This window comes from Magnolia sinica, chromosome 5 (assembly GCF_029962835.1).
Source record: "Magnolia sinica isolate HGM2019 chromosome 5, MsV1, whole genome shotgun sequence".
Classification (NCBI taxonomy): Eukaryota; Viridiplantae; Streptophyta; class Magnoliopsida; order Magnoliales; family Magnoliaceae; genus Magnolia; species Magnolia sinica.
The window spans coordinates 46,750,314-46,770,880 of NC_080577.1; the positions used below are offsets into that span (position 1 = coordinate 46,750,314).

At 39.7% G+C, this 20,567-nt stretch overlaps 1 protein-coding gene across 1 annotated transcript in view; it reads left to right on the plus strand.

The window, feature by feature from the left end:
* The window catches only part of LOC131246016 (guanosine nucleotide diphosphate dissociation inhibitor 2), a 32,212-nt gene extending 15,419 nt beyond the window's left edge, over positions 1-16,793 (plus strand). Inside the window, exons 4-13 of the mRNA XM_058245871.1 lie at positions 6,747-6,854; positions 6,965-7,137; positions 10,754-10,865; positions 12,007-12,087; positions 12,178-12,240; positions 12,359-12,460; positions 13,095-13,219; positions 13,399-13,609; positions 13,697-13,771; positions 16,570-16,793. Coding sequence (XP_058101854.1) covers positions 6,747-6,854; positions 6,965-7,137; positions 10,754-10,865; positions 12,007-12,087; positions 12,178-12,240; positions 12,359-12,460; positions 13,095-13,219; positions 13,399-13,609; positions 13,697-13,771; positions 16,570-16,620 — 1,101 coding nt within the window. The 3' untranslated portion in view covers positions 16,621-16,793. The remainder of the gene's footprint in view (positions 1-6,746; positions 6,855-6,964; positions 7,138-10,753; positions 10,866-12,006; positions 12,088-12,177; positions 12,241-12,358; positions 12,461-13,094; positions 13,220-13,398; positions 13,610-13,696; positions 13,772-16,569) is intronic.
* The last annotated feature ends 3,774 nt before the right edge of the window (positions 16,794-20,567 follow it).

The window sequence follows — 20,567 nt, forward strand, 5'->3', positions numbered from 1 at the left end:
ACTTAAATTAAGGTAAGCTTAAAGGAATCCCTAACCTTTAGTAGTCTATTTGTCCACTATCAGGTTTAAATGCCAAGTGACATGCCTCAAAGTTTTAGTCTTATCCTTCACCGGGTGTAAGGATGACGTTTGAACGATTCAAATTGCGTGATGACAAGGCGGTTAAGGCACGATTGCATGCGAAATTTAATCAACAATATTTAAAAAAAAAAAAAAAAAACTTGAGATGCATCCACGTAACCTTAGATTCATTACTGAATATTGAAGCGTATGAAGATCTTGACTCAGTACATGGGTTTGCTTGAACAAACCCAATCAGTAGGTCGACTCGCTGAGTCACCTCGGCTCGACTCTTCTTCTCTTTTCTTTCTTCTTCTTTTCCCTTCTTTCGTCTCTTATTTTCTTCCTTTTTCTTTCTTCTTTCCTGCTCCAGAACATGTCCAGCAAGGGGCTGGACTCAGCAAAACCTAGTTTTACTCAGTGAGTCACACCATCTTCTCTTGTAATCTCTCTCTCTCTCTCTCTCTCTCTCTCTCTCTCTCTCTCCTCCTTTCTTTAGGTGTATTTCTAGTGGAAGGGCTAGGATTTTATAAGCCCTCCCATGTGTCTAGAGGCTTCCTGCGTAGGAGGTATGCTGGCAGTGTGCGTAGGATCGAGCAGCGCCCGCTGTTTGGAAGCTGTTGGTTTCGGTGTTTGGGTAGGATGTTTCCTTCCTCCTTTCCAAGAGGTTAGTTGGTTTTGGAAGGGCCCACGGATCTGTGGTCTGGATGATCCCGCAAGGTGGTTTAAGTGGACACGGTTTCCGTGTGTTGCGATTCATCTCCATGAAAAACGGCAGAACGCCGATCACTCCACTTCTTTCCTTCCTTTTTTGCCGACGTGGAAGTGGTCGGAACTCCCTTGGTTGGAGGATGGAAGGTTTAGATCAGTAGGGAGTTCCGTAGATGGAAGTTCTTATGGTGAGATTTGCGGTGCAAAAGCGTGGTTCGTCTGGATTCTAATACCGCAAGCAAGGAGGTGTCGTTCTTGGTTCGGTTTCCGGATCTGGTGGGGTCCACTTATGGTGTCGCTTCGACAATCCCCTCCCTTCATGAGCTTTGGTACGTTGCGTTGGCTTATGTGTCCAAATATGGAGCTGATCCGAGCTTTTGGTGGGCCACACGTTGCAACTACGTGTGGGTGATAATTACCATAATAAGCTACTTGTGTAACCGAATTCCTTGTGTGCTGGCATGCGGAAGTTACACCTTCCAGTTCGATTGTATGGAATCAATGGGGTCCACTACGATGAATTTTTGGGAAATCCATTTCACCCATCAGTCTAGTCAGGTCATGTTGGCCCATGAGCCCAAATATGAAGCAGATCCGGGCTTTACATAAGATTATCTTGAAATTCTCCTAGCGGGCATTGAAACAAACTTAATCTCAATTATCGGTCCACGCTTAATGATCAGGGAGCAGTTTTGGAGGAAATGTGTAGTCAAGATAGGCAAACAATTGGACAACATTTGGTGGTTAATCAATGGTGAAAAAAGGCTAAATCTGAAATCTCACCTTTTGCGTCAAAATGAAGGAATTGGCTTCCACGTTCAACGGTGTAGGATCATAGATCGGGGTCTAAATTTTGTATGATATTGTAGTCATGTCAGGCCGAAGTGTGGTCCAAGTTTATGTTGCGTTGGACGGCAGGAAGTGGTTAAATCTGAAGATATAGGTTTATACAGAGTTGGTAAGCCTTAAAAGGATAACTTCACGGTGAAGTAAAAGCCTACCAAAGTGGGGTCTTCATATTTTACACTTGATTCATATGATGGCCAATCCAAGTCGTTCATATGAAGGGAATTATCTTGCTGCAACTACTCGATGGGCACCAAAATCAACGATTAATGACTGATTTGTTAATTGGGCCACTTTTACAATTATCTAAGGGCTGAAACGACGTGTACGGTTAATTTATGATAATTAAGCCTGGTATAAAATTTCGCATAAAACGGATCATGAGAACCATGTGATTTAGAATTCAAGGTATAAGTTAATGACATTTTTGTAATTATTGTTGATCTAAGAGTTTTGTGGAATCTGATGGTTCTACATGGTTACATGCACATTCCTAAACAATTCTTACGAAAGGACTTACATCTAAATCACTATGGATAAAGAGTTGTTCACCAATTTAATTAAGGGACGTCACATATATACTCTTGCTCCAGTGGTAGACTCGCAGGAGTTTCAACACCTGGTCAAGGGTTCGAGTACCCATAGGTGGTGAAATCCCACTAAGGTGTGAGTGTGTGAGGGGTGTGTGTGCGTGTGTAAATATATATATATATATATATATATATATATATATATATATATATATATTTTAAAAACCCATTGATGATGGTCGATCAGGTATCAAATCGTCATATGGTAACCCGAGTACTGGATGCCTTACGCGTTCTTCGTTCGCCTTATTATTTCTTTTCTTTCTCGCATTTGCCTAACGGCCTTAACTGGCTACGGACCTAAAAAAAAAAAAAACAAAAAACAAAAAAAAAAAAACTCACCTTTTTTCCTTTCTTTCTCTTCTTCTTCTTCTTTCTTTCTTTCTTCTTCTTCTTTTTCTTACTCTCCCTTTCTGAGGCTTCTTGGAGGTACTGGCATGGCTAGTGCGCTAAGTCGTTGCTTTCTTGTTGGGTAGATGTTTCTTCCTCCTTTCTTCTTCTTCTTCTTCCTCTCTCTCTCTCTCTCTCTCTCTCTCTCTCTCTCTCTCTCTCCCCTCCACCCTCCCTCTTTTTTTCTTTTCTCTTCCTTCCCTCTTTTTTTCTTTTCGTTTCCCTCTCTGCCCTTTTTTTTTTTTTAATACTGATGTAGGTACGTGTCACGCAAAGACGCGCGCTGACACTCCTCGAGCTCCGAGTTGTACGAACGGTTAAAAGGAGATCAAAGTTATATGGGCTCCACAGTGATGTATTTATTACATCTACACCGTTCGTCTATTTTCAAAGATCATTTTAAAGCACCGCCCAAAAGATGACTTATATCCGGATATCATCTGGACCACACCAAAAATAGCAACAAAGATAATGATTTTCACGTTAAATAATTCGTACGCGCACGGTAGCGTTTATTTTCCATCCAATGTGATCAGACCCAAGTGGGGCCCACTATGATGTATATTTTCTATCCATATCGTCCATCCATTTTGCCACGTCATTTTATGTTAGGATTCAAAAAATTAGTAATATTCAAATCTTAGGTGGACCACACCATAGGAAAAAATGGTTATAGAATGCTCACTATTAAAATTTTCTTGAAGTCCACTGTAACGTTTATTTTCAATCTAACTTATTAAGTGGGTCACATTGACGTGGATGAAGGGAAAACACACATGTCAGCTTGATCTAAAACTTTTCTAGCCCTCAATAAATTTTTAACGGTGAACATTTAATTATTGTTGTTTTTTATGGTGCAATCTACCTGAGCTTTGGATGTGCCTCATTTTTGGGCTCATGCCCTAAAATTATTTGGCAAAATGAATGGACGTTATGGATATAACACATTCATCACGGGTGGGGCCCAAAAAACTTTGACACGTGTTGCACTTTACATCTGAGTCCCTCCTAATTCAAGCCTTAAATAATTGTACACGAGACATATATTAACTTAAAATTTGACAATTAAATTATGGACTGCAATTGCTAACTCACAATGCCAAAATCAAATTACTTAAATAGTTTTAATTATTAATTTGTGAGTTTTTATTTTTTAAAATAGGACCTTTTGATTTTATTTTATTTTTTTATGATTCACTATCCAATAAATGTCCACCAATTTATAAGTGGGATAATGACAATAAATAACATGAATTTGAGGCTGATTTGGAGAATAGATTGGTCCTCCAAGTCAGCCCCAAATTGGTAACGCCATCTACCTAAATTTAATTTCATTTTTTTTTAAAGAACTATAGGGAGAAATAATATCAAGTTGTTAAGTATATAAATTACATATTTAAAAAAAAATTAAATATATGAATTTTGTAGTCAAATTCAAGTTACCTGGTTAAAAATCAGACAGTCCGATACAACTTCTCACCAAATAGTGGACCGTTACACCACCATAAACATGTTCCAATTTATAAATGAATGCATAATTGGAATGATTAGAATATTTCGGATTTAATCAATATTTTTTCATATTTTTTTGGCAAAAATAAAAATAAAAATTGTGCCGTTATGGGCCGTTACGCTCAACGGTCGGATGACTTGATCTATGGATGAAGATTATTCCCAACAGTCATATTCGTGTTGGAGAATAGATGTAAGGTTATGATAGCTAGATTGGTATCGTACACATGTACATATAAGTTAAATTTCATGGTAACACTTGAGAACTTTCAATACTCGGGTAGTGAAAAGTTTGGGGTGTTACACACTTAACCAGTAGGAAATTATATGTTGGGTCTATTTTGACTTTAGACCTATTCTATTTCTTTACATTATACTCTGGTGGCATAAGACGCTTTATACGCTTGTGCTCAAATATTATACATGAGAAATGTATTACATCAAACTAAACAAACCAAAATATGTGACCCGCTGTAGTTCAGTAACAATCCCAAAATCAGATTCTTTGGATGAACCTAACAATTGATTTGCGGACACTTGTTTGTTGAAATAGAACCACTAGATATTTTTAATTCTTCACCGTCCAATAAATATCCACCGATCTGATAGTTTGATGATGAAAATGTGAGGCTCGTTGCATTGTTGGGATGAGTGTGCCATAAATTGCATGAACTTTGGGCTGATTTGGGGCCATTCAAGTGGTCTCCCAAATTGGCTACATTATTCATCCAAATTTAATTTTGATTTTTTCCCCTTAAAATTTCTCAGGAGGAATGGTGTAAATTGGTTAGGAATATGCATTAGTCAGATTAGTACCATAGATTACATGAATTTGGGGCTGATTTAGAGGCATTTGGGTGGTCCCCTAAATTGAATCCGAATTTAATTTCAAATTTTTATTTAATTTGTTAGGGGTAATGATGTCAAATCCGTAGTGATATGCATTAGTGGGATGAGTCCCCATAGATTATATAATTTCAAGCTGATTTGGGGGCATTCGAATGGTCCCCTGAATCGGCGATACTATTCATCCAAATTTAATTTCAATTTTTTCTTAAAATTACATGGGGGAATGTTGTCAAATGCTTTTGGATGTGTATTTCTAGGATGAGTTCCATAGCTTGTATGAATTTCAGGCCGGTTTGGTGTCAATCTAAGCCTTTCATATCAATTAAATCATTAGGCAGGACGAAACAACATTCTCACCACATAATGAACCGTTACACCATTATAAACATGTTCAAAACCACAAAAGAATAATATTTGGAATCTTATCAATATTTCATATTTTCTCTATATTTTTTTCAAAATAAAAAAATAAAAATGCATAAAGGTAATGGTGGGAACCGTTATGCCCACCGTTACTGTTATCGCACACCTTGGGATCAAGGAATCCTCCACATATAGGGCCACATGGATGTGGAAAGCGATATCTAGTGTGGGGAGGTGGTTTAAGGAGGTATTAGGTTTGCAGTGGGTGATGGGTGGAGGCTTTGATTCAGGAAGGATGTATGGTTGGGCAACAAACGGCTTTACGATGACTTTCCAAGGTTGGCATCTCTATCCCCGAATCAAGATATGACTATTGCTCAATGCTTCTTGAAATTTAGGGCCAGGCTGGTATGGACCCCGCTTTGCAGGAGGAAGAGATTGATGAGTTTGTTAGCTTGTCTGAGCAGCTTTCTGATATCTCCCCCTCTTATTCGGAATTGGATTTTCTGATTTGGCGTAGGGATAAATTTGGGTTATTTTCGGTCCATTTGGCCGGCTTATGGGCATTATGGGGGGAGGAACAACCGATGCTTTAGTAATCGTTGTGGGGCTGCATCAGAGGTGTTTAGATGGGCTAAGGTGGATGTAATGGAATGGGCTTCGATTTTAATCACTCCTGGTGATTGTGATCTTTCTTGTATTTCTTGGGATTTGCTATAATTCTTTTGGCCTTTTGGGCCCTATCTAGTAAATTTGTAAATTCTCAAAAAATGAAATAAAAGAAGAAACATTTCTGGGGCATTCCCTCATTCACTAAGAGCCCATCAGATCAAGGATCAATGGTTTGGATAACCTAAGGCCCCACGTGTACAGAAAAGCTGATACAATTGGTTTCTTCTTCACTGAATTAACAGTGTTATTCATTTCCTCCATGTCTTTTATTCGTAGATCTTTTTTTACTATTATCATGCCCTACCTTTTACCATTATTGTGATCTGTCTTTAAAGTTGCTGAAAAATCAGGAGAGAAGCAAAATGCAACTGAAAAATATTATTTGGTCTTTAAAAATTTGTCGAGGCTACCCAACAAGGTTTGGGCGAGTAGCCATCACCCTGGGTTTGCTCCCTACAGGTGTGGGTTCGACTCCTCTTGGCATTATCTGATACACGTGGTTGTGGGTGATTGCGTGTATCTGCAGGAAATAGTCTTGCCTCAAAGGGGCGGGGACACCCTGTCTTAAAGTAAAATAAAATTTTGAGGCTCAAATGTTTCCCTATTCTCTTGGATTTAACATTCTTGTCTTAGACTTGCATCTTATTGCATCTTTCATATGTATATTTTCCCTATCAGGTCGTCTCTCTCAGAAGGTGAGAGCTTTCTTCCACATCGGATTTTGTTTATACTGAAATTTGTTTGTTTGACCAGTTCATGATGGCTAATGGTACTCTGGTTCGGGTTCTCATTCATACTGACGTAACAAAATATTTGTCCTTTAAGGCTGTGGATGGCAGCTATGTCTTTAATAAAGGAAAGGTAACCTCATTTCTTATTAGGCTTTGATGTCTTGAAGATGCGTGCTTCTTTTTTTGTTGTTGTTGCTTTGAGTGGTTCTCTATGCCTAAAGCTGCAATTTACTACAACAGGTTCACAAGGTTCCAGCAACCGACATGGAGGCACTCAAATCTCCATTGATGGGCATATTTGAAAAGCGCCGTGCTCGCAAATTCTTCATCTATGTCCAAGATTATGTAGAAAATGATCCCAAGACACATGAAGGGATGGACCTTACAAGAGTGACGACTAGAGAACTTATAGCGTATTTTCCTTATCTTGGCCTCTTACATATGTTTGATTTGTACTGGGTGATTCTTAAGAGATAAACTGATCGTGCTTCCTTACAATATATATATCTGTAGTGGTTTTGAATTTCTTTTTCTATTTGTGAATGCTGTAATCTTTTGTGATATTGTTACTCTTTTGTTGCTCAAGCCATCAGTGACTCTATCCTGGTCTATGTGGAACACATGCACAAGCGTCCAAACCGTTGATTTTGTAGGACTTTACCATGGATGGGCCACAACAGAAAACTCACACTGATGGGACAATCCAAACCCTTGGATGATTGTTTTAGAAAAGAGGGTGGTCAGTTGATTTTTTTCCTGAACCATTGATTTACCTTTCCTCAGATTCAAATGAATGGTTAGGATTGATGTGATACTGTCTTTTGCCCATCGAAGGTGGGCCTGTGGGCCTATTGGCTTGGATCTCATGCGCACTTGCCACATTTACAAAATTCAATAACTGGTAAATAACTTGGATCTATGGGCTTAACACCATGATTTCTTATCTCTGAATTTTATCATGAAGCAAATGCCTCATCAGGAGAAGTGGGTTTAGTTTCTAATAGAAGTCTTTGGTTTTCTGCGAATTTTGTTAAAATCTGTGTTGGTGTAGAAGGTATGCACCATGCATGCTTGATTAAAGGAATTACCAGAGAAATACATGACCTTTCTAATTGGTGGAAACAGAGTGATGACTCTACTCTATGTTTCTTTCTCATTTGCTACAGAAGCATTGAAGCCACTGTCTTGTCTTTTGAAGTCTGAACCCTGGTTGTCTTTGATTATCCGTCTATGAAAAGCTTCAGATCAGTTGATAGAAAAGAAAGTTTTTTAACCAAAGGACAAGAAAGGAGATGGTTGGAAAGAAACATTTGTTAGTTACTAGATCTTCTCCCTAGCATTTGATGCTTGGGAAGGAAACATTCTTAGTTGCGGGATCTTTCCCTAGCATTGTATACTTGCTAACATTTTGAAATAGATACTTCCCACTCCCACATCTGAATGTATTGCAGCTTCTCTTCATGCAAATATAAGGAAATTGCATGGTTATCTGGCGTTAGCAAACACCATTGCACTGTTTTCTGTACAAGGAAATGCATCATTATCTGGCATTAGCAAACACTATTTCACTGTTTTCTGTATGCTTCTTAAAATTGTGAATTCGTCTCATGAGTTGAGCGACTCACATCCCCACTTTTCATGGGCGTTTTATTTGCAAGGTTAACACCAGTCGGTGTTATTGTACAGGCTGTCATCTCTCGGAAGATTTCTGTTTGTTTCTTATATTGAGCTACTTACAATCACCATATCCTTTTCTCCCCTTTGCTGATGAAGGGTAAATCTATACTACATAAGTAGGGGTGCACACGGGTCGATTCGGTCTGGTTCTGGGGTGAAACCGGAACCGAACCATCCTAACAGTTCTAGGAGAATTGGAACCGGAACCGGACCATTAACACCCTAGAACCGAACCAGAACCAGACTGTTAAAACCGGATTGGTTCCACAGTTTTGGGCTTTTTATAATCCAGCCCAATTGAGAGAGAGAGAGAGAGAGGGGGGGGGGGGGGGATCGTCGGGTAGTGGCCGGGGGGGCAGAGGGTGGGCGGAAGGTGGGTGAGAGAGAGAGAGAGAGAGAGAGGTTTCAAGTTTGGTTCTACAGAGTGTTTGAAATATCGGTATCGTGTTACGTATCGCATCCTTGGGATACAAATACGTATCGGTTATCACATGGGATATGTTGTTTGTATTGGGTAATTTATTGCACCTTTTGGGAAACATGGGGAATCATTGGGAAAATGGTTGAATTTTTCAATGGAACTTCAGGGATTGTTAAAAAAAGACCTTAATATACACTTTTAAATCATAATATCCCAAAAAAGAAGTGCACATAATAGGTTTCCTTTGTATAGGGTCCTAAGCTATCCGCTGTTTAACAGAACTAATGCAACTATATTCAAATTGAATGCATAACATTTAGATTTTATGTAATCATTTCATCAAACACTCCTAAATACTTGGAAATTAGTCTTAATTGACAACTGGTTGAAGTAAAATTTCGAAATATATATATATATATATTAATAATTTTTAATTAAAAAATGATTTTTATTTTCCAAAAATTGACAAGGACTTAACAAATCAATAGACCAGCCCTCATATATGCTTGATTTCATGTTTGGAGTGCAACATTGCAAGCAATTTGGGAAAATTTGGGAACAATTTGAAATTTCCTAATCTTTCCCAAATCAAACTACCTACACCCAAATTTCGAAATTAGAGTGTATGTGATGATCATTTCATCAAATACTCCTAAATATTTAGAAATTAGTCTCAATTAATAGCTGGTTGAAGGAAATTTTCGGAAAAAAATATAGAGAACATGAAGAACCAATGGATATTGAAATCAAAGCTTTAACTCCATGATTTTTCATGCAAAACATGAAGAACCAATGGATTTATAACCATTTGACACTAACTTAACATAATTTCAATATAAAAAAAAAAAAGATCAGAAATTGCAAATGCTCACCAGATTGAACATGTGAGATATACGGCACTACATGTGCATTTCGTATCGCACAGGTGGGATACAAGATATATCATGGGATATATCGGCCGATATCGTTGATATTTTAAACATTGGTTCTACATACCCCCAAACTGACAACTGAACCGAACTAATCGGTTCTTTGATTTTTGGAATTGGAACTGGTGCACTCTAGAACCGGACAGTTCTGGTCCGGTTCCACAGTTCTACCGGTTCGATGTACACCCCTATATACATAAGACATGAGTAGCAAGGGCAACACTTTTTCCGCAATTAGTTTTTGAGGCGGCTGAAGACCATGCCTTTGATACGGGAAGGGTTTTAGTCACATAGAGGGGCATTTAGGTCATATTGTGTGACTCCAGCCATGCGCTTTCCTATTCATGGCTGAGATTTTCATGCAAAAAACCGGTGAACAGCCACAATTTTACTCACTGGCGTCTTAAAGGAGCTCTGCATTAACCCGCTGCATGCCTGCCTGTAGCTTTCGTTGACGGAATTTTCATGGAACTAGTGCAACAATGACTGTTTGATATCTACTCTGTATATCTGTTGAGAAAGCCCATGTTAGGATGTTATCTAAAAAACGATGCGGATTGGAGAGACTGAAGTAAGCCATGGCACAGGAAACTTTGTAGGTGGGTTGACACCACCATTGAAATCATTTGGTGTGCTTCTCTCTCTCTTTCTGCAGGTAGTACACACCTTTGGCTCCCCCCCAGCGACCCCCCTCCCCCCCAAATGCTCTCTCTCTTCCCCTCCCTCTACCATATCCCTTGTTAGATTAATTCTAACTGTTTAACATAGATATTTGACCATGGAGAATCAGTTTAAGGGATCTGTTTTCTGTCATCTTGCATGAAGACCAGATGCGTGATCTTTCACTTTCACCTATTAATGGTTGCCATGCCTTGTAAATTTTATTTTCCAACCTCACTAATTCGGGCCTGGTTCTGTAGCATTTGATGACCAATTACTCAAATTCATTCGGCTTATGTTCTTGTTTTGTTTTGCATTGTTTTTTTTTTTTTTTTTTTCCAGGAAATATGGTCTAGATGACAACACAGTGGACTTTATCGGCCATGCATTGGCTCTTCACAGAGATGACCGTTATCTAGATGAACCTGCACTGGATACTGTTAAGAGAATGAAGGTGGGAAATTGGTTATTGTTCCTTTTCTGCCTGTGCATCGCACTGTTGCATTTTCTCTCGTCTTTACCATCTAGTCCCATCCACGAGTGGCTTTCGAGGATTAAAAAACCTTGGCCAAGTTGCATCTTACCAAGCCAAGTCAAATTTCAGAGAGAATAGTAAAATCTGAGGGGCTCTTGGATGCAGCCAGAGAGTACAAAGATTCAGTCAATACGTACCAAGCCCACACATGATGCAAAGCCATGCAATGTGTAAGCCAACTCACATTTGCAGCTTGGGCATTGTAAAATATGCCAACCTAACATTCTTTCCCATCATTTTTCTTCTATATTTTTGGACATCCTGAAACCAAATTTAATGATGAAAACAACAATAAATGCCTTGTGGATTGTCGTGTAAAGCTGATTTTTGGTGGGTGCGGCTTCAGTGGATCCCTGGATCTACCGAGGTGGGTGGGATCCCTGACTGTCGGGCCCACCCTGATGTACATTCCTTATATCCACACGCCGTCCATCTGTTTTGAAAAATCATTTTAATAAACAGGAAATGTTAAACGACCATTAAAAACTTCTCGTGGGCCACAAGTTTTGGATCAAGATGATATTTTTGTGGTCTCTTCATCCAGGTTTCTGTGATCTTATAAACAGGTTGGATGGAAAATAAACATTCCGGTGGTCCCTGTGAAGTTTTTTTTTTATGGTGGGGATTCAATCAAGACTGTTTCTTGTAGTATGGTCCACCTAAGATTTGGATCTGCTTCATTTTTGGGTTCATGTCCTAAAATGAGCTATAAAAATGGATGGATGGTGTGGATTTAAGGTACATACAACACAATGGACCCCACAGTTAGGGATCCACCAATTTTATTTTATTTTGAATAAAAATTATGCATGTATCATAACAACCACCCCCCCCCCCCCCCCCCCCCCCCCAAAAAAAAAGAAGAAGAAGAAGAAGAAGAAGAAGAAGAAGAAGAAGAAGAAAGGGAGCGCGAGAGGGAGGTGGTAGCTCTTTCTACAACACTCTTTATATAGCTAAATAGTCAGGGAATCCATGCATGTAATTATCATTTTCCAAAGCAGCCATGGGATGAGTTGTTGAGTAACGAATCCATTGACATACTATCCTCTGTCTTTGATAGCTTTATTCAGAGTCTCTTGCACGGTTTCAAGGAGGATCCCCATACATTTATCCATTGTACGGCTTAGGAGAGCTCCCACAGGTATCTTTCATTGTGTTTCTCCTATTCTGCATTCCGAAAGTAGCAAGTCTTATACACTGACCATGATCTACTTGTTGAAAATCTTTTCAGGCATTTGCACGCCTCAGTGCTGTTTACGGTGGGACCTACATGTTGAATAAACCTGAGTGCAAGGTAATTCTTCTTTCATAGTGATGCCATGATCTTGTATCACTGTCCCTGATTTATCACTGGAGAACTGCAAGATCATATAAATTACAAAGAATGTGGTTATGGGCTGTCCAAATACCAGGTGGAATTCAATGAAGAAGGCAAGGTCTTTGGCGTGACATCAGAAGGGGAGACTGCAAAATGCAAGAAAGTAGTGTGCGACCCTTCGTACTTGCCCAACAAGGTAATCGTCGTCATCTTTATGTCAATTCATCTTTTTGTTGAAGTTATATTTGCTCGGAAGTTAGTTTGAGTCACTGAAAAAAGTAGCTGATTTCATGGAGGAATTCTATGATTCTCTCTATCAAGGATATGTATGATGTAATCGACTCAGTTTGTACAAGTTGGTCCTTTGATGTCACGGCGCCCATGGTGGATGATGTGACAATCTTAACCCTTTGAATGGGAGCCTGCTAGGGAATTATACCAATGATCCACATTCAACTGGAAAAGAACCAAAGATTGGAGTATCTTCCAATCTGGGAGATATTTTTTTTGGGGCCTTGTCAGTCCACTGTGGGGCCATCAAATCAACATTCTGGGTCACAGAATCATGGGCCCACTTGTAGATGCGGGGATTCTATACGTATGCTCAGATTGTGGATTATACCTTCCCTTTTCGTGAAAATTTTGGATTGAACTCTGTACTGGGAATGTGATTGCTCAGACAAGACCAACTTCTGAGTCAACCAATGAAATTTAGACATTTGTGGAGAGCTCTACCCAAGCCTTTTTTTCTTTCTTTTTTTTTTAATGAAAGAGACCACAGCATGAAAAATTTCAACTCCTAATCCAGAGAGGCTTTATGGTTGTAACAGGTTAGAAAGGTTGGGAGAGTTGCTAGAGCAATATGTATTATGAGCCATCCAATCCCGAATACCGACGAATCTCACTCAGTGCAGGTTATTCTTCCCCAGAAACAACTGGGGCGCAAATCAGACATGTGAGTTTTATCGTAATTTATCTACAAAAGAAAGTTTGTCTTATTTGATCTAAAACGTGTGGAAATTCATCCTGATAATTTTCTTTCTTTATGGAAAAAGATAAATAACTTTGAGCAGTATATCATTGATCGGGTGCTATCCGTACTATTTCATGACATATTTGCTACTGTTTGAGCAGGTATCTTTTCTGTTGTTCCTACTCTCACAACGTCGCCCCAAAAGGCAAATTCATTGCATTCATCTCAACGGAAGCCGAGACCGATCGACCCGATATTGAACTAAAGCCAGGAATCGATCTCCTGGGGCCCATTGATGAGATATTTTTTGATATTTATGACATATGCGAGCCCGTCAATGAACCCTCTCTGGATAATTGCTTTATCTCAACGGTTGGACTCTTTATGCCCTGCTCTTGCTCTTCTTATGGTTTATGTCCAAGGTTGATGCCTAGTGACGGTTCACTCTCAATTTTACAGAGTTACGATGCCACTACACACTTTGAGTCGACTGTCATGGATGTGCTTTCCATGTATACGATGATCACTGGAAAGGTAAGAGCTTGCACTTTTTTCATACCAAGCAATGAGCACTACAGTGACAACTGGATGAACATAGTCGTCCATGATCAGATTTATTTGGTATGGTCAAGAATTTTTTATTTGCATGTATCGCAATCTTTGGCTTCCACATCCAACTACAAAAATAGGGAAGATTGTTGGGGGACCGCAGAAGCACACATAGATGAATCAAGTGGAGTAATCCAATCACACCAAGCAAGCACAATGCAAACACAACGGATTTAACGTGGAAAAACCCTTAGGGGAAAAAACCACGGCATAAAGCAACAGAAAGCACTATAAAAGCAGAAAATTACAAGAGAGAGAGAGAGTACCCGATTCGAACAAGCCTCGAATCTCCCTTACAAGCCCTTTAAACCCTAGGAACGAATTAGAAAGCCTTAGATACCTCCCAATCCCGATTACACCCAAATATATAGCCTTTAGAGGAATCCCAATCGGATTTGGAAACAAATCCTGTAAATTCGCAAATCTGCGAAAATCTGTGCGAAACCGTTTGATGACATCGAACTAATACCAAAACATTCTAGCGACCAAACTTGAAAATTGGATTTTCTCGATTGCATCGAACCATCTTCGATGGCATCGAACTTTATTTTCGATGTCATCGAAAAAACACCCAATATGTTCAGCAACCAATTGAAGGAAATCCGGAGAATCTCGAATTCTCAATAGCGTCGAAGCCTGCTCGATGGCATCGAACTTGTCATCGACACTGTTGAATTACATATTTAAGACATCTATCAACAAAGATTGCCAAAATTTTATAATTTGGACTAGGGGTAGCAATGGGCTGGGCTGGGCCGAGACAACCCTGGCCCAGTGTAGCCCTATTAAGGAAAAGAGTCAACTGATCAAAGGTTTCAAAGAAAGTCGAAATTAACACACGCACACAGTGCTCCCGATTCGAAGGGAAACATTGGGGAAATGTTGGGAAAAAGGTGAAACTTTGGACGATGTTAAAGGACATGTTTACACATGTAGGAATAAAAATATTGCAAAACTAACTATACATAATAACTTACGTTTTTATAGGGGTCTAAACCACATGTTGTCGAGAAAATCAATTTGAATAAATATATAAAATTTGTAGCCAATTAATAGATTGGCCAATACTCATTAATGTATAAAATTTCAACATTAATTAACAGTGAAAAATACTTTTTCCAAGAATGGGCTATCTTAGTAAACATTGTAGATCGTACTTTTCGTGCCAAGCTATTAGTCCAAGAGTAGGCCATCTCTATAAACATTGAAGGTCCAATTTTCTTTTCCCAGATTCCTAGTTACTTCTGTAAGCATTGTAATCTTTTGTATGTAGTTTGTTGATAAATAAATAAATTCCTTTCAAAAAAAAAAACACATTTTCCAACATATAAAGGGAAAAAAAAAAAGAAAAAAAAAAGAAAAAGAAAAGAGGATTTCACCAACTTTCCCTATCATATTAACTTTTTGTGCCACAAATCCATGAGATATGTGTAGACATGGCTTTCCATTGCAATCCATGCTAACTTTTGAAAAAAAGAATTATGAAGTTTCTATGGATTTTTGCCACTTTTGAGTTCTGGCCCTCGTCTTTGTTCCTATTCAAGATTTTTCTCCAAATCCAATCTTTGATTCAATAAAAAACCAAGAATTATCGAAATAACCCAAGAAGCAATTGAAAATAAATAAATAAATAAATCCCCAAAAATAGAGGATTTTTTAGTTTTTGGATTTTTCTTTTCTTCTCAATTTTCTCTCTCCAAAAAAAAAAAAAAAAAAAATCCGTAAATTTTTTTTCCCTATTTATGGATGTTTTCCTAGTATTGGGGACATTATCGATGGTATAGCTGATAACAGGGAACTTTTATAAGAGATTCCTAAATTCAAACCTCGCCCTAGCCCTCGGGCCAAGTTTAGGGGTCAGGCCATTGGCCCTACAAGGCTGGGTCACCAGCTGATTGCCACCCCTAATTTTGACTATTTGTGCACACAAAGTCCTTAAAGAATTGCGTTGCAGTGAGCCATGATGTTCATCTTATGGGCTGTATTGTGGATGGCCCATGTCCTGAAGATCTCCCAGATTGGAAGATACTAGCCATCAGTTAAATGTCAATTGTTGCGTATTGGTTTTCATGACCATCTGTTTACACTCCAATAGAAGAGTTAGGTTTTTCTGATCGAGGAGATTTTTGGGGGAAGGTTCATCCATGCAGCCCCATCAAATAACCAGCCTGGATCACCTATCCATGGGCCACAAATATCTGGTCAAGGAGCACGGCTGGTGGCAGCTAAAGTGTGAACGGAACACATGAAAAACAAGGTGAATGCACATCCATGCAATTGTTAGGGCTGTTTAAGTGTAAGAAGTCCCACACACTCGGAAGGTCTCACGTGTAACTATTGTGACTGAAAAAACATGCAACAAACCTATGTCATCCAATCCATCCAACAGGGTTGCTCCATGAAAATAGGATGGCCCAAAAATCATGCCAATCCAATCATCATGTGGGTGACATGATTGAAAACAATGGACCATCACCCAAGCACCTTGAAATTCACTGTGGTCCACTTGTTGTTTGGATCAGCATGATTTTTTTGGGGCATCCCATTTTCATTATGGGGCAACCATGTCAAACTGGTTAGATGTCATGCACCATCCTGGGCCCCACATTCCCAACTCATTGCAGTTACCACTAGTTGTAGATGAGACTTTCCCACACACACACACACGGTATCCAGTGTCACTGGTCATTGGGTGGTGTGCTCATAGGTTTGTTTTTTAACAGGTTCTCGATCTTAGCGTGGATCTAAGTGCCGCTAGTGCTGCCGATGAATGAGACATGTTATCTGGTCTGGGCTGGGGCTTTCTGTATTTGTTGAGTTTGTTGTATTAAAGAAATGGTGCAACCACTGTATGGGGGTGAGTTTGTTCTCTTTATGTAAGATAATTTATGACCTGTTGAGTAGTTGCTCTATTGAATAAATAGGTAAAGTGGGCTGTAGACTACCATGGTTGGGCAAAAGGCAGTTCTGCCAATGCGGTAGCTAAAAGACAGATTGTTTGAACCAATGTCAGATCCTTACTCTTGCTCCGGTGGTAGACTCTGAGGAGTTTCAACACCCGGTCAAGGGTTCCAAGTATCCATAGGTAGTGAAATCCTACTGGGGTGTGTGTGTGTGTAAAAAAAAAAAAAAAAAAAAAGATGTTGGTATTGTCCACTGTGATTCACCACTGTGCAGGTGTCTGGTGGTTCAGTGGGCCCCACCACGAATGTCCCATGGTAGGAAAATTGTGCTGATTAGATGAATGATCATACCCATCCGAGTAACAGCGTATTCCCTTCAAATGTGGACTTTTGGAGTCTCTCTCTCTCTCTTTTTTTTTTAAAAAAAATCTTGTGCTTTAAAAGCCACATTTGATACATGCTGCTTGGATTACCTGAATATTATGGGCGTATCATAAGACTTATCTATGGTGGGGCGCACCAGATGGACGGTCTGCATTGATTGCCGGCACAGCCGTGTTCACTGCTGTTGGGTTTGGCATGGTGAGCTTTGGTGTCATGAAATTGCCAACAACTCTCTGAAAATTTTCATGATGCACAGCCTGAAAGCCTGTTACAAAATCCTTTGCGTTGGCAACCCCACAGCTTTCCTCTCTCTCTCTCTCTCTCTCTCTCTCTGCTCGTGCTGCACCGTCAGCTCAGATGATCTCAACCACCTGATTGATGGCCTGCGAACAGATGACGAGCTATTATTTTACCACTCAACCAAGCAAAACCCATCAAGGGATGGGTTCTGTGCTTTGAATGATCTTAACTGTCTCGACTCTTGGATGGGTGACTGATTGTTTGATGTGGGGGAAGTGAATGTAACCATGATCTCATCCAGGCCATGTGAATGGGAACGGTTAAATCTTTAGATCATTTACATGTGGATCATCCATGTCATGGACTATTAGGTGGCTAAGCAGAAATGGTTTATGCTGGGGGCCACTGATTGTTTTGCCCATCCATTTCTGCATGAAATTATTGCTGCTACCGACTTGGAAATTTCCGTATCACTTTTGCCAAAAAACCAAGTTGTGAGAAATTCCACCCATCACACATGGTATTCTTTGCCATTGCCTATTGGGACTGGATCCGCTATGCAGACATGCTTGGGCCTCTAAACTCAGCCAGAGGACTGTCTAGCCTTCAAATCTAGGTATGATATCAAGGCCGTTCCCCTCATGCAATCATCAATTATGTCACCGTTATCCAAAAGAATCAACTGTTTAAACACATGATCGGTTGCCATTCATTGAGGATCTGTAAACTACACTTATGTAAATCATCCAAGCCATTTACACGTTGATTGGTGGATGGAGGATTAAAATGTGTTTAGATTGGACTAACCAGCTCTATGCTTTTCTCAGTTAGTACATAACATAATCGAAAGCAGTAGATCTCAGACTGCTCATTGGATCTCGACCAGTGCTCTTAGAGCACTATAACTTAACAGTTATCCTAGCTGCATTTAGACACTTAGGTTAACTGTCTTTTTAATTTTTAACTTAGGTTAAATAATTAAGTTTGTTTGATAATTATCATTGTAAAAGTAACTTATGTGCCAAAACCTACTTATCTTTATAAGTAATTTTTAAAAAGTTTTTTAACTTGTTATTTTTCTACTTCTCTCTCAATTTTCATGTCAAAGGTAGAGCTAGACATTGAGCCGAACCGATTTGAGCTTGGTACAATTCGGCTTAGTTCGCTGGCATCCTACCCCAACTCGAGATCAGCTCTGCTCAGTCCTTGAGCCTGACTGGCCAGCTCAGCTCAGTTTGGTCAGGAGCTCGGGCCATCTCCAGCCGAGTTCGAGATCGACCTTTCAAGCTACAATTCAGCTTAGTTTGACTAGCATCCTACCCCAACTCGAGTTCGGCTCCGCTCAGTCCTCGAACCTGACTGGCCAGCTCAGCTCAGTCCTCGAACCTGACGGGCCAGCTCAGCTCAGTTTGAGTTTTCTTTTTAGTTTTTATATGGGTAAGCCCTTTTTTTTAAATATTATATATAGTATAAAACATAATATACTAATTAAGTTATATATATATATATATATATATATATATATATGGGAAATGGTACTATAAGTTCGAACTCATGGGAACTTCCCATGAGGTCGAGCTGTGTGGGCCCCATCATGATGTCTGTCGAACATCAACACCGTGCATTTGATGGGTCCCCTTTATGTTATGGGATATCCTAAAAATCAGCTATATACAGAACTCAGGTGGGCCATACCATCTAAAACCATGTGAAGACATGCTTAAAATATATAAAAGCACTTGGTGGGGCCCACTTGAATTTTGGATGCGGCTGAAACTTGGTTTGACCCCTCATCCAAGTGGGACACACACAATGGATGGGCTGGATTTATGAACCACATCTAAGTGGGCTCAATAAATAATTATGAATGTTTTAATGGGAGGGTAACTCTTCTAAACTATTGTGTGTGGTGTGGCCCACCCAAGTCATGGATTGACTTGATTTTTAAGCCCATGTCCCACCATGGAATGGGGCATCTGACTAATGTGGTAGATGTTTGACACACATCACAGTGGGGCCACACAACTCTACCTCATGGGAAGTTCCCATGAGGTTGACCTCATAGTACCATTTCCATATATATATATATATATATATATATATATATATATATATATATATATCTATATGTGTGTGTGTGTGTGTGCGCGCGCGCGCGCGGTCCACTTGATTTTTTGATCTGTCTTCTTTTTCGTCTCGAGCCTTTCGACGAGCTCACCAAGTGGATATAACTCATACCTCATGATGGGACCCATAGAACTTGGTGACGTCAACACACCACCTCATATCGGTGGTCTGTGCTACAGCAGCCAATCCGCTTCCAGGCCAATGCTTTCCTATTATTTTGGATGGTGATCTCAGGGGCTTCGTGGGGGCCACCATGATGGATGTGTCTTATCCACTCCGTCCATTCATTTTGGCAACTATGGATAGGAGATAAAACCAAAAATGAGGCATATTGAAGGCCTACATCAAGCACACCACTCCAAAATAACTTTCAACAGTAAGTACATAATATTCACTATTTACTAATGTGTGGTCCACTTGAGGCTTCGATTTGCCTCCTTTTTTGGGTTCATACCCTAAAATGAGATATCAAAATAGATGGGCGGCTTAGATGAAACACGTACATTACGATGGCCCCATAGAAACCCTTGCGTGAACCTTAATTAATGGTTGTGACAGTTGGCCATTCTAGCTACAGATTAAAGCCGTAGCTATCTCATAGTCCGTAGCTTTTACTCATTTTTTTTAGTAGTGTCTCTTTGTTTCTATCTTCTTCTTCTTCATTTCCTTCAATTATTTCCTTCCTTTCTCTATTTTCTTAGAATGAACGACCTAAGTCTAGACTCAACTTGACTAAGTTCAAGTGAGTCAGCGACTCGGCTTGAATCAGGTCAGTTCGACTCGACAACAACTCGTGACTTGACTAGAACTCGAGCAGGGGTGTAGTGCCACCCAACTCTCTCTCTCTCTCTCTCTCTCTCTCTCTCTCTCTCTCTCTTTGTTATTCTTCTTCCTCTTTCTGTTAGGAAGACCGGATGGGACTCTAGACTCAGCCTAGACTCGGCCGAGTCAAGATGATGCAGCACTGACGTACCAACTCGCACTCAACTCACTTTCTCTCTCTTTTTAATTTTGGGATGAGGTGCCCTAAAATGTCTTTATATGGACTCTACTTCCAAATCCTTCAA